Raw genomic sequence first — 15,059 nt, 5'->3', positions numbered from 1 at the left:
ATGCCTTCCAAGTCTCACCGGCACAAGTCTCAGGACAACAGAAAAAAATTAGCGTTGAATATAGATAATATTCACCAGAGGTGTGGAAAGGACTACTATATCTGGATTGCAACAATTCAAATGGCTACTAGATGCCAGTCAAGAGATACAAAAATTGGGCTGTTGGTTAATATTTCAGATTTTGTGTGTGTGTGTGTCTTTTAATGATCCCATAATCCGTTGCATTGGGGTGGAGTCAGGGCAACTGAATGGAGCTGAGTGTTTAAGCAGACCATGACTTTGAGGTGGCTCCAGACAATTTCTGATGGTAGATCCTGCTATGCCGAAGTGGAAACACGAAGAAGAGAGACTTAGTGCCCTGGGAATGGAGGTGGCATCCGTTCGCCTGGTTGGAGGTGTCTCATAGAAGCCTTGTAGATCTGTCTATTAAAGCAGACTTTCTTTTGAGTGCCTGAACTGAGCAGAAATGTGCAAAGTCCAGGAGGCTGGAGAAAAGCCCAGGTAGATTTCTGCAGGTAAGTTACCGTATTTTTTGGACTATAAGACACACCTAAATTTAGAAGAGGAAAACAACAATTTTTGGCCTCCGTGCACCCCATTTTCAGCTTTTTTTCAGGCCGTTTTTGAGGCCTTTTTCAGCCCAGTTTTGAAGCTTTTTTTGGCTCGTTTTCCAGGCGTTTTTGGCACATTTTTGGAAAAAAACGGGCCGAAAAAAGCCTCAGAAATGGGCTGAAAAAAGCCTCAAAAACAGGCTGAAAAAAAAAGGCTTGAAAAGGGGGTGTGCAGAGGCCAAAAATTGGCCGGTGGGTGGGCGGGGCTTCAGCAATATTCAGTCTATAAGACGCACAGACATTTTCACCCCCTTCTGGGAGACATAAAAGTCCGTCTTATAGTTCAAAAAATATGGTGCATCTCAACAGCATGCTTATATTCTTTAAAATAACACAGGTAATGTGACACTTGTGATTAAAGCTACAGACAGTAGAAGCCAAGCCAAGAGGACAAGATAGGTCTCTAGAGAGGAAGAAATAATATTATCATCATTTAATGACCTTTGCGGGGTGGAGTCTCGGCAACTGAATGGAGAGCTGAGTGTTTACTGGCCCGATGCCCTTCCTGTCACCAGTGCGGAGTTATATTCAGCAGATACATACTCATCGTGCCCAAAGAGAGAAAATATCTGTCTTTATCTAGGATCGAACTCACAACCTCCTGATTGTGAGGTGAGAGCTCTACCTCTAGGCCACTGCACCACTCAAGAAAGAAATAATAGCATAGTAAAGGTTAATTAGTTAGGTCTAGAATCAGCCATGGGGGGAGGGAGGGAGGGATGCAAAGGCAACCAGCTCTGAAAAACTGCTGAAAAAATCCACATTTAACCCCGTGTTTGGTAGACTCTGAAGTATCAGAATATGGTTCAGTCTTTGTGAAAATGGCTCTTGGTGGTGTCCATTTGTCCAAGCACAGACGCCTAATTCCGTGTGTTAAGAGCTGCCCTATGGAAGTTAATTACAGCCTCCGGGGTTGGCTCTAGCGTTATAAGGAGCCAGCCTTGAACTCTGCAGCCTGAATCTGGGGTGTTGGACACACCACCCTAAAGTGTTTATGGGCTGAGAAAGGTTTTTAACTTCACTGGCCTGCTTTCAGCAATATTAGAACAGCTTACACGCTAGTAAATGCTGAGGGAGGGGCAAAATGTTTCACAGCATTGCCATTCTGTGCAAGGAATAGGCGATTTGGGAGGATTTTATATACACTAGTGGCCAAAATTGGGGAAACCTTTTGGAAAAAGTGTATTTTTGAGGTTTGATGGCTAATAACACCTTTTTTTTTTGGAGTTTCAAGATAATCATATCCCACTGCTGGAATGGCCTGGGAATAGCCCAGACCTTAACCCAACTGAAAATCTATGGAGCTGACTAAAGAAACTTGGTTGTCAGAAGCGACTCAGCAATAAAACCCAGTTAACAAGCAATCATTCAATCTTGGTTTCACATGATAACAGCTGCAGAACTAAAAGCCTTGGTTCACTCCATGGGAAGACCTTGTAAGGCCGTAATTCATGCTAAAGGTTACCCAACTAAGTATTAACTGACATGGGGATCATTTTTGTATATCTTGTTTTTCTATGGTGATAATTTTTGTATATCTCGTTTTTTTCTACGTGTTTTACTTTTCTTCTTTATACTGTAACTGCTATTCTAATAGCAAATCCTTCATAAAAGTTATTGCATTACATTCTTGATTAAATTATCTTTATGGTACTACTCCCAAAAAAAAAAAAAAGTGTCATTAGCTAGTTTTAGAAAATACACTTTTCCCAAAAGGTTCCCACAATTTTGGCCACTACTGGAAATCCTTGTTTTTGCTTTGAATTTAAGTTTTGTTTTGTTGTTTTGAGTACCATGTTTCCCAAAAATAAGACCCTGCCTTATATTTTTTTTGAACCCTGAAATAAGCGCTTGGCCTTATTGCCATGTGCTCAAAAGCCCGATTGGGCTTATTATCAAGGGATGTCTTATTTTGGGGAAAACAGGGTAGCTTTTTCTGAGATGATTTCCGTTAAATATGAGACCTGCTTGTCTTGCAGGCCAAAGACTTTTGGTCAACAGAAATCAGAATCCTTGGTGTCTTTAGTCTGGTCTCTGTGAAGCCCAAATGTTGCAAATTATGTTAAGCTAGCTTCCAGCTATAAGCTCTTATTGGAAAGTTCATGAACTTGCAAAAAAAAAAAAAAAAAAAATTGGCCAAACTCTTACTTGGCAAGTTTTAAGATGGAGAATCTTGGGCATTGAAATCCAGTCATCTTAAAAGTTGCCAAGTTTGAAAAACACTGCTCTAGGGGAAGGATTAAAAAAACTCAACCAGGTCACAGTGCTATTCAGAATTGGGTTATGTTGTTGTTGTACAAATTCCATATTGCTCCTTAATTTTTGTTTGAAGTAAACTCAAGAGGCTCAATAAAGAGCTGTTCACCGCCCTGAGTCCGAAAGGAGAAGGGCGGTATAGAAGTTTGAATAATAAATTTGAACCTTGAACCTGGTCATTTGTACCTCAGTTTAGAGGAGCCTTTCATTTATTTTCCCTTTTTGGTATCCTGTTTATATCTAAAACTGTTCCGAAAAGTCATTTTGTTCCTTAGAGTTTGTTATCACATAGATCAGGCATATCCAATCTGCAGCCCACGGACCACATGTGGACCTAGCTTGTAATGCAGTTCCACATTATATAATAATAATAAAAAAAATTAATGAAGTTTGTTATTTATATACATTAATTGTATTTCGTATGTTGCTCAGGCAAACCAAAAGATTGGACACCCATCATGTAGGCCTTTCAGTCTTGCACTAAAACACTTTTGTGCTGGGATTGGCATGTCCAGAATTGCAGCTTAAGGAGAGAAATTTAAGTCATTCTGTGCGATTCTCTGTTGTAAACAATATTCATCCTATTGTTGTGCAGAGTTTTCTTTTATTAGCCCATATGCTGGAGACTGCCAGTTAGGTTGCAAGTTGCTTTCAGTTTGACTCTTGGAAACCCACAAGCACAAACCTGTGTACATAAAATGAACAATGAAATGATCGGCATATAAATTTAATAAATAAATGAGTATCTTGTGTGTTGTGTCTACATAAACATTTCCAAGGCAGCTCAACTCCTGAAAGTTTGCTGAACATTTGTACGTGGGTGTTTTTTTTTTTGGCAGTACAGAAACGTGAGAATTCACTTCGTTGCGTTTTGATTTAAAACTAACACTTCATTCAAAGAAGAGTTTGACTGCTGGTAACTACAGAGACACTTCCGTGCAGTTTTCTTGGCATTAAAGGAAACGGCTTCACTGATTTCTGGGATTTTCTGTTTCTTTATCACAGCCTTTGGATCTCCTAGTGGTCCCCCATCCAAGCATTTCCTTGGTTCTTTTGGGGAAACGTGGTCAACTAACTGCCGCCACCTGTTGTGGCATCTACACCCTTCCTAGGCCCATACATATGTTTACAAGAGCCACCCTCAGCGTCCAGAGGTTTGGGGAGCTCCAATTCCCAATCCGCAGAGATCGAGTGCAACTTTTCTCCGGCTGAAAGTCTGTAAATCCTTCCATTCCCGCAATATAGAATAGAATAGAATTCTTGTATTGGCCAAGTGTGATTGGACACCCAAGGAATTTGTCTTTGGTGCATAAGCTCTCAGTGTACATAAAGAAAAAAATAAAGTATATTCATCAAGAATCATAAGATACAACGCTTAGTAATAGTCATAGGATACTAATAATATCCTGTCAGAGCTGAAGAAGCTTCTCGGATGAGAAGCGAAACGTCTTCAAAAGAAGAAAAATCAAAGTCCATTTGCCTCCTGAAAAACACAGCACCTCCAGCTTTGAAACTTTCCAGCAGCCACTAGGGGGCGCCGTAGCCACGCAGGCGCACCAACAGGAGACCTGGCTCCGCCCAACGGCGCTGGAGAGACGGGGACGGCCCCGTCCTCCCCTCCGCGCGCGGCTCTGACGTCACTCGAGGAAGCGCAAGCCGCCGCCATGTCGGGCGCCGCAGATTCGCCATAATCCCCGTCCGGCAGCTTCTCCCGCCGCCATTCCAGAGCGGCCGCAATTAATATTTATACGGGTCGGGGCCGGCTTTTCCCCTTCCTTTCTTTTTTTAAAGGCGCTCCCCGCCCTTCCAGGGACTCCGGAAAGGCGCATCGGCGGGCGGCGCTTTCCCCGAAGGGACGGAAGTGCGCCGAGCTTTCTTTTCCCTTCTCTTTCTTCGCAGTTCAAAAAAAAAAAAAAAGGAAACACCCGGATATTTTTTTTTCGTCTTCCCGCTCCGCAGCCCGGGCTGCCATGGAGTCTCCTTCGGCCGGTGAGTGGGGTTAAAAGGGGCGTCTCGAGCTCCGTCCGCGCCACAACTGAGGGGAAAGGAAGGAGGCACGCGGCATAGGGGCCCCGTGCGGGTGGTGGACCGCCACGCACTTCCGGTTCTGTGTCGACCGTGCGGGACTAATTGAGTGGCAAGCGGATCCGATGTTGTTGTCGAAGGGGAACCGGAAGTATCTATATTCCCCCTTAGTGCGCAGACCTCTTTGGGAGGGGAATTTTTTTTTTTTTCTGCTCCAAAAAAAAAAACAAAAAAAAAAAACCTGGGACTCCTGTGCCCATCATTCCCAGCCTCCTTAGTCCATATTCAGGAGTCTGTCTAGCCTTTCAGACGTCCCAGGACAGACCACACCCAGATTTAAATCCGCCTCCCTTCCTCTGCTGTCCTTATTCAGCTGCTTCCACCGCGAAGGGGATTTCTTCCCCCCCCACTTCTTGTGGCGCGCGGCTTGCTGGGAGTTGGAGTCCGTCCCGTGGCATGCTGGGGCTTGAAGTCCGGCTCGCCTGGACTACAGGATGCAGCCTTCCCTCCATCATCTCTCCAGGATGCCCCCTTGGGAAAGTTCAAATTTGAATCCTGCAAGGATAGTTGAGCTAATCCATTATAATGGGTTGGTTACACAGTCAACCAAGGAGCTTAGATTGTATTTGGCTCATATTTTATTTTCCAGCTGTTGAGTTTTTTCCCAAAAAAATCTGGGATAGGCAGAGGGGGGGGGGGAAATGGTCCTTTGAGAATTTCTTTTTTTTTTTTTTTTGATTTTTTTAAACATAAACATAAAATACATCTTTTTAGAACGAAGCATTGATCCGGTCATAAATTGCTAACTCCTCTTTAACAACAACTTTTTTTCTAATCTCCACTAATTACCATTTTATAGAAAATAAAAAAAGAAAACAGAAAAATAAAGACTAACTCGTAATGATTTACTCAAAGCAATTGCCTTTCTATTATTTCACCTCAAATCTTAATTTCCAAATAACACTCCTTAATATTTTACACAATTGTTTCCCTAAATTCTATCTATTTAATAATAGCATTGTCCAAAAACCTGTTGCTTAAATCTTTAAATCCTAACCCAATATCATTTCATTTTCTTTTTTCTTTTTGCTTAGATAGATGTCGCTTAAAAATATAAATCATTACTATTATCATAAATATTTAAACAATATCTTAACTGTTGCTCCCAACATAATCATCTTCATTGCTGTTTATTTCAACATAATCATCCTAATCTTAACTATTAATCCCAGGTCCTTTGAGAATCAAAACCTCTTGAATGTCAAGCTTCAGAATGTATCACCAAAAAAAAAAAAATTCCTCATATCTCATTTACTGGATATTCATGTATGATGGTCGATGAACAAAATAAAAGTTTATTTTTTTTGCTCCTTAGACTTTAGGCAGTTATAGTATTAAAATCAGAATCATACACATATACAGTTATTCCTCAAGTTACAACTGTAATTTCGCTTAATAAGTCGTAATGGTCATCAAGCAGGACCGAAATTTACTACCTTTATTGCAATGTGCATGGCGGTCATTAAGTGAGCCTATTGTTTGTTATGGGGCAATTTTATTTTATTTTATTTATTTATTTTCATCAAGCATATCTTAGATCACAGATATAAGTATAAACGTGATTATGAAGACATGAAATAGATACGAATAAATGGGACATTAGGACAAGGGATGGTAGCAGAGGTGGGTTTCAGCGGATTCTGAACAGTTCTGGAGAACTGGAAGCGGAAATTTTAAGTAGTTCGGAGAACCGGTAGTAAAAATTCTGACTGGCCCTGCCTCCATCTATTCTCTGCCTCTCAAGTCCCAGCTGATCAGGAGGAAATGGGGATTTTGCAGTAACCTTCCCTTGGAGTGGGGTGGGAATGGAGATTTTACAGTATTCTTCCCCTGCCACGCCCACCAAGCCACACTCAAAGAACCAGTAGTAAAAATTTTTGAAACCCACCGCTGGACGGTAGGCATGCTGGTGCGCTTATGCATGCCTCTTACAGACCTCTTAGGAATGGGGTGAGGTTTATAGTAGACAGCCTAAGGTTAAAGTTTTGGGGATTTGGGGAAGAAACCACAGAGTCAGGTAGTGCATTCCAGGCATTGACCGCTCTGTTGCTAAAGTCGTATTTTCTGCAATCGAGTTTTGAGCGGTTTACCATAAGTTTGTATCTGTTATGTGCTCGTGTATTGTTGTGGTTGAAGCTGAAGTAGTTATTGACGGTTAGGATGTTGTAGCACATGATTTTATGTACCATGCTTAGGTCGGACCGAACCCGTCAAAGTTCTAAATTGTCTAAGCCCAAAAATTCAAGTCTGGTGGCATAAGGTGTTCTGTTGCGAGCAGCGGAGTAGAGGACTCTTCTCGTGAAATATCTCTGAACTCGTTTGATGGTGTTAAAGGTATGGTTGCAGGTAGTGGTGAAATGTAAAATTTGTTACTACCGGTTCTATGGGTGTGGCTTGGTGGTGGTGGGGGTGTAATGTGACTGGGTGGGCGTGGCCAACTTTTTTAAAAAAAACTTTTAAAACCATTTTTTCTCTTCAGCCGAAGAGGTTGTAAAAAAAATGCTTTTAAAAGCCTCTGACGATCCCAGCTGAGTTGTCTGATCGGCAGAGGCTTTTTTTCTTTTAAAAGCATTTTTTCTACAACCTCTTCGACCAAAGAGGTTGTTAAAAAAAATGCTTTTAAAAGCCTCTGCCATCAGGCAACTCAGTTGGGATCGTCAGAGGCTTTTTTTTTTAACTTTTAAAAGCATTTTTTTGGCCGAAGAGGTTGTAGAAAAAATGCTTTTAAAAATATTTTAAAAAGCCTCTGATGATTGCGTGGCTCAACTGGCAATGGGGGGGGGAGGGATTTTTGCTACCAGATCTCCGAACCACCCGCCTCCATCGCTACCGGATCGGGCGATCCGATCCGAACCGGGAGCATTTCACCCCTGGTTGCAGGATGTAAGCTGTTCCAAGCAAACTGCCTTTTGCGATTGACTGATGGTGATTTTGTCAATGCCGATGGTGTTCAAGTGGTGCTCCAGATGTTTTGGGATTGCACCCAAGGCGCCTATTGGTACTACCTTTGCTTGCTTTTGCATCAGTCTGCAGTTCTTTGTGGTTTGTGATATTCTCCAGTTCTTTCTTCTCTTTTCTGCTATCTCCAGGTACTGCCACGTCCATTAGCCAGACTTTTTGTCTTTCTTATTGAGACAGTTGTTAAGTCTGGGACGTTATTTGGAAAGTGCATGTTGGTTTGAATTCTAAAGCCCCAGAACACTTTATCTTCTTTATTTTCTATTTGTCTATTTTATGGTCCTCCAGTTCTTGCTTGCAGGCAAATCAATAATATATTTATAGTATATTGCATATCTATAATAATGCTACTCTTTTGATAGATAGATAGATAAAAAGACAGACAGACAGACAGAAAGAAAGAAAGATAAAGAAAAAAATAGAATAGAATAACAGAGAAGGAAGGGACCTTGGAGGTCTTCTAGTCCAACCCCCTGCTTAGGCAGGAAACCCTACATCACTTCAGACAAATGGTTATTCAACGTCTTCTTAAAAATTTCCAATGTTGGAGCAGTCACAGCTTCTGGAGGCAAGTTGCTCCACTGATTGATTGTTCTAACTGTCAGGAAATTTCTCCTTAGTTCTAAGTTGCTTCTCTCCTTGATTAGTTCCCATCCATTGCTTCTTGTCCTGCCCTCAGGTGCTTTGGAGAATAGCTTGACTCCCCCTGAGATATTTTTTTCATCAGACTAGACATACCCAGTTCCATAAATAAAAAGAAAGAAAGAAAGAAAGAAATAAAGAAAGAAAGAAAGAAAGAAAGAAAGAAAGAAAGAATATATTATTTCTAGAAAGAAAGAAAGTAAAAGAAAGAAAGAATATATTATTTCTAGAAAGAAAGAAAGAAAGAAAGAAAGAAAATATATATTATTTCTAGAAAGAAAGAAAGTAAAAGAAAGAAAAAGAATATATTATTTCTAGAAAGAAAGAAAGAAGAAAGAAAGAAAGAAAGAAAGAAAGAAAGAAAGAAAGAAAGAAAGAAAGAAAGAAAGAAAGAAAGAAAGAAAGAAAATATATATTACTTCTTTCTCCTCCTACTGTTGTCCTTAAAACTCAGGCACTGAAGTCGGCATAGAGCTGGAAAATATGTAGTCCCTGAATTTGTGAGATAATACCTTCGCAGAGTGACCTTTTCTCTCTCCTCACTCACCCCACCAATCCAAACCAATAATGATTCAGGCAAAGGAAAAACCATTTTATTAAGGGTATCCTCAAGTCTTTATATAGGGGTATATACATTTCATAGGTGTGAGAAAAGGCAAGACACCCTTCAACTAGGTTGCATCTCTTTCTTTCCCACCTGGGCTTGTTTCTTTCTTAACAATTGGACTTTAGCCAGGGACATCAATCTACAACCCTATTGTTCTTGAAAAGGCTCTGTTTTTTGCATATCAAAAGAAGTAGCTTTAGCTTAAAGGAGAAACTTCATTTCCCAACTTAAGTTTTGCTAAAATGCAAGTATCACCTTTCTTAAAGCGCTAATAATAGAGCCTAAAATTCTATGTAACTTTGTTTTCCCCACAACAATCCTGTGCGATGGGTTAGACTGAGAGTGAATGAGAGAGAGAGAAAGGAAGAGACTGGCCCATAGTCACCCAACCTTTCGGACCTCAGGGACCACTAAATTCATAATTTTAAATCCCACGGACCACTAATATGATCTGCCTAACGACCAGCTGGGTGTCTGTGGCTAGGTGGTCATGTGACTGGGTGGGCATGGCCAACTCGATGTCACTCACATCAAGGGACACCTCGCCGGCTTCTACTCACCCCTCTCCTGTCAGCCACTCCTCGCCTCCCCTCCCGGGTTCTTTAGGACCCCAACAGGAAGCAGTTGTTGGAGCTAAGCAGCCACCATGAGAAAGAGTTGGCAAAAGAGCCCAGTTCGAATTGAATCTGACCAAGAGGGAGGCTCAGCAGAAGCACCTCACTGAGGACTACAAAGATAGGCTTTCCAAGCAGAGGGAAGACCTGCGGGAGTGTAAGGCCAGGTACCAGCGCCTGGAAGCTCAGTGGGCTGAGATGGTCAGCCAGTTCCTGGCCATGAGGCAGTCCCACTGGAACAAGGCTCTCCGGCTCTTCACCACCAGCAGCGCTTCCCTCCAGCCTTCGCCCAAAGCCCCACACCAGGAGGCTGAAGCAGACCCCAATTCAGAATTTCTGCTCCCCTCCGACCTGCACAAAAAGACCCCGAAGGGGGAGACTCTCTGCAGCAACACAAACGTTCATTGCACGTATCCGGCCCAGGGGCCATAGTTTGAGGACCCCTGATTTAGTGCAATATAAAAAAATGCAAATAATTTTCTGCCGACCACCAAAATTTTCTCGTGGACCACCAGTGGTCCACGGACCACCAGTTGGTGACCGCTGATCCAGATGATATTCATGAATAACATCAGTTTAATTATTTAAAATAATTTAAAAAAAATATTTTAATTTTTGTCATTCACATTTCATTTTGTTCCTCCTTTTGCATCCTTTCTTCAATGATTTTGTTCCACCATTTCTTCGAAATGTATAACTCTTGTCCCGCAGCGAGTTGTTCTAGATCCCAAAGACCTCCGAGGTCCCTTTCAACTCTGCTATATTCTGATCTTCTGACACATGATAGAAATTGGAAATTAATATTCTTTTTTTTTATAATTCCCTCACATTTTCCTATCTTTTATTTATCCTACTGCCTGTGTCTTGTCTGTATATCTGTTTATCTTATCCATCTATCTCATACAAATGATTCTTGATGGTTTATAAGATTAAATCAAGCAAACTCACCAAACGCCCTCCCAGGCACTTAAGAGAGGAGTACTGTGGTTCTGAAGCAAAGGTGGAGTATTAATTTAACCAACATAGCAATATATTAGGGGACTGGAGGCTAAAACATGAAGAACAGTTACAGGAATTGTGTATGTCTAGTTTAATGAAAAGAAGGACTTGGGATGACATGATAGCAGTGTTCCGATATCTCGGCGGCTGCCACAAAGAAGAGGGAGTCAAGCTGTTCTCCAAAGCACCTGAGGGCAGGACAAGAAGCAATGGATGAAAACTAACCAAGGAGAAAAGCTTAGAAATAAGGAGAAATTTCCTGACATTTAGAACAATGAATCAGTGGAACAACTTCCCTCCAGAAGTTTTGAATGCTCCCAGCACTGGAAGATTTTAAGAAGAGATTGGACAACCATTTGTCTGAAATGGTATAGGGCCGTGATGACGAACCTATGGCATGCGGTGCCATATCGGTGGGCCCGCGAGCGTTGCCCTAGCTCAGCTCCAGCGCGCATGTATGCAACGGGCAGCTGATTTTCGGGCCTTCCAGGCCCACCGGAATTCGGGAAACAGGCTGTTTCCGGCCTCAGGAGGGCCTCAGGGGTGGGGTGGGGAATGCTGCCTGCCAATAATAATAATAACTTTTATTTGCGGTCACAGACCAAAATACAGATATAATTGCAAAACGGCGTGGGGAAAGTAACATCATAAACAGTTGGCTACCAGAAGCCTTGGCTGAGAGGAATTACATCGTTCTCCTCTAATAGTTACAGCTCTTAAAAAAAATTTAGAAACCTGAAAAGTAATGTGTGAGGAGCCATCCCCTAAACCAGTGATGGCTAACCTTTTTGCCATCGCATGCCAAAAGCGGGGGTCATGGGGGGGGGGTCGCGGGTGAGGGTGCCCACATCCATAATTCAATGCGCCCCAGCCTCCTGCGCATGCGCACGTGACCCCCCCACACTTCCCCCTGCTTTTGGCACACGATGGCCCGGTGGGCCCGGTAGGCCCGTTTTTCCACCTCCCCATGCTCCAGAGGCTTTCTAGGAGCCTGGGGAGGGCAAAAACAGCCTTCCCCATCCCCCCGGAGGCCTTCCAGAGGGCGGAAACAGCCAGTTTCCCGACTTCTGGTGGGACCGGAAGGCCTGAAAATCAGTTGGCCGGTGCGTGCATGCGCGCTGGAGCTGAGCTAGGGCAACACTTGCGTGCCCACCAATATGGCGCCGCGTGCCACCTGTGGCACCCGTGCCATAGGTTCGCCATCACGGCCCTAAACAATATAAGGTAAAATTACTAGCATTGGATCCAGAGAGATCTGTTTCTAAGAGAGACAGTAATTTAGTCCAAATGGGGAATGCTATTTTCGCCCTCCCCAAGCTCCTAGAAAGGCTCTGGAGCCTGCGGAGAGCGAAAAACGGGCCCTCCGGTCCCACCAGAAGTCGGCAAACGGGCCGTTTCTGGCCTCTGGGGGTGGGATGGGGAAGAAAGCCTTTGGAGCTTGGCGAGGGTGAAAAACGGGCCTACCAGGCCCACCATGCCATTATATGCCAAAAGCAGGGGTCGCGTGGGTGGGTCGCGCACGCATGCACGAGAGAGGGGGCTCATTGAATTATGGGTGTGGGCACGCGCGCGACCCCCCCCGCTCCTCCCGATTTTGGCCCGTGACGGCAAAAAGGTTAGCCATCACTGGTATAGGGTTTCCTGCCTGAGCAGGTGGTTGGACTAGAAGTCCTCCAAGGTCCCTTCCATCTTTTTTATTCTACAGTCAACTAAATTACATTGACCTCCATTTGATTGGTTTGTCCTCTTGGAACTCATTACCTGTAGACCCCATGATCCCAACATATATCCCTTGGTGCCTCCTGGTGAGCAACATACGTGGAAACACTACACAGACTATATACATTGGCTAAAAATGGAGAGATTTGGGTCATAACATACTTCTGCTCTGACAGCTTAAGGAAGCTGGTTCCCCTAAATGCCGTTTGGATATGTTGGAAGAAATATCCTTCTGGGTTCTGCTCCAAGTGGGGAAAAAGACACTGGAAACATGGAGACCGCTTGGAAAGATGGTTTAATGGTGGACAGGATCACATGGTTTGAGTTCCTGAACAGAAAAGGGGGCCGAGATGCAGTGAGTCCCCGGGTTTTATGCTTTCTCTGGCTTTGAACTTCCTGGGGCCCAGAAAGAGTATCCTGATTGGTTGTCAGACTTCCAGCGGGTGGGGGTCTTAGCTAGCCTTGCTGGCTGATGTAATCTTCCCAGGTGCCATGTGGTGAGTTTCTGTCCTAGATGGCTCCCATTGTCTTGCAGATGATGATCCTTTGACAAAGGATTGGGTTTCTGCCTCTGGCCCATTAACAAAGGGTGGGGGGCAGGAAGGTGGGAGCTGCTTTGTCTTTAAAACATGCTTCTCCATTTCTCATCCAGGGAAACATAATATTCTGCCTTTTTAATATTTCCCAAAATATTTCATTCTTCTAGGAAAGGGGTGGGTGCTAACTTCCTACAGATAGAACCAAAAAAACACCTGCTTTGAATATGCACCCCTTGCTTTCGTCTTCTCTCAAAATTCCTAGAATCAGAACCCAGCAAAGTTACTGTAAGACGCTTTGCAGTGCTTTTGAAAAAAAAAAAATCTTTTTCTCTCCCTTTCCTTCCATTTTCACTAGCTAATCTTGGTCAGTGTTTTTTTCTCCATTTTAGTAAGAGACCTGGACTTCAACTCCCAGAATTCCCCAGGCAGCATGAGAATTCTGGGAGTTGAAATCCAAACCTCTTAAAAGTGAACAGTGCCAAGTTTGAAAAGCACTGTTTTCAGTTTAGCATTTGCAGTTCGTTCCTTTTTAAAGTTTTCGTTGCAGTTGAGTTTTCTAACAGAAGTGGCCACTAGAGGCCGCTGTTGACATTCCGAAGAGAGCTACTTCAAAGGGACTCACTCAGGATTTAATTTAAAAATCCAGACTGTGTTTAACCAGTTAAGTTGTTTTAACTCTTTGTCAGGCTGTAAGATAAACGGTAAGGAATTATGCTTAAAATAAGTTTGCAATATTCCAGACATTTCAGGGTAGGTGCTTTTTTTTTTTTTTTTTTTAAGATGATTCTTGAGAAGCATTGTGTTAATTCTAGCAATGGCTGCAGGAATAAAGAATGCAGAGAGCCAGTTTGGTATAATGGTTAGGTTAGAAACTGGGAGTCTGGGAGTTCTAGCCCAGCCTTGGGCACAAAGCCAGCTGGGTAATCTTGAGCCAATCACTTTCTCTCGATCCTAGTTTTGGAAGAAATCTCCTTCTAGGTTCTGCTCCAAGTGGGGAAAAAGACACTGGAAACATGGAGACTGCTTGGAAAGATGGTTTAATGGTGGACAGGATCACATGGCTTGAGTTCCTGAACAGAAAAGGGCAGATACAGTAAATCCTCGGGTTTTTATGCTCTCTTTGGCTCTGCATTTCTTGGGGCCCCGAAAGAGTATCCTGATTGGTTGTCAGACTCCCAGGTCACATGTGCTTCCCAGGTCACATGTGGTGAGTTTCTGCTGCTATTGTGTAGAGGGCTAATCCTATCTTTGTTGGATCTTTGGCAATTCCTACTATGGCTCTGCCTGAAGGAGGTAGATCTTTGTTATGTAGAATAGACTGGCCCAGGCCTTAATGGCCCATTGACAAAGGGTGGGGGCAGGAAGATGGGAGCTGCTTCAAAACATGCTTATCCATTTCTCATCCAGGGAAATATAATATTCTGCCTTTTTCATATTTCCTAAAATATTTCACTCTTCCAGGAAAGGGGTGGGTGCTAACTTCCTACACTAGGAAGAAAGCAACCACTTCTGAAAAACCCTGTTGTGGCCTGCCAGCAGAGCTGGTGGGAGACTCAGACAGTGAGGAGGTTGGGGAGGAACATGGGCCAGTCCTGGAGTCTGGGGAAGGCTCTGATGAGGGATCTGAGTCGGAGGCAGAGAGGGGGCCAGGGTCGTATGCCAGTTATCAGCTGCCTTCGGAGTCAGACATCAGTGGAGCAGGAGAACAGCTGGATCATGTTCCCAGTATTTGCATGCGCAGAGCTGCCAGGAGAAGGGAACAGCTAAGGAACAAGGGCTGACTCAGGAGTAAAACCACAGGGGGATAGTGAGTGGCCATTCCCATAGGGAATAAAGCAGTGGTGGGTTCCTCCCAGTTCGGTCCGGTTCGGCCGAGCCGGTAGCGGTGATGACATGACATCACCGAACCAGTTCTCCCCCCCCGCTCTCCTACCCCCCCACGTTATTCTTACCTTTTATTTGGTCCCACCCCCAATCTATTGCTGCCTCCTGAGTCCCAGCTGATGACTAGAGGGAAAAAAAACTGTTT

The 15,059-nt window shown here is 43.5% G+C and overlaps 1 protein-coding gene across 1 annotated transcript in view; it reads left to right on the top strand.

Annotated features, from left to right (window-relative positions):
* Positions 1 to 4,443: 4,443 nt before the first annotated feature.
* Positions 4,444 to 15,059, top strand: part of ZFAT (zinc finger and AT-hook domain containing) — a 128,762-nt gene continuing 118,146 nt past the window's right edge. Inside the window, exon 1 of the mRNA XM_060681824.2 lies at positions 4,444 to 4,856. Within this exon, the coding sequence (XP_060537807.2) occupies positions 4,838 to 4,856 (19 nt within the window). The 5' untranslated portion in view covers positions 4,444 to 4,837. The remainder of the gene's footprint in view (positions 4,857 to 15,059) is intronic.

The sequence above is a fragment of the Pantherophis guttatus genome, chromosome 3, assembly GCF_059756535.1.
Source record: "Pantherophis guttatus breed Tessera chromosome 3, ASM5975653v1, whole genome shotgun sequence".
NCBI classification, from domain to species: domain Eukaryota; kingdom Metazoa; phylum Chordata; class Lepidosauria; order Squamata; family Colubridae; genus Pantherophis; species Pantherophis guttatus.
Note: the sequence above shows the minus strand (reverse complement) of the source record. Positions and strands in the feature narration are given on the sequence as shown.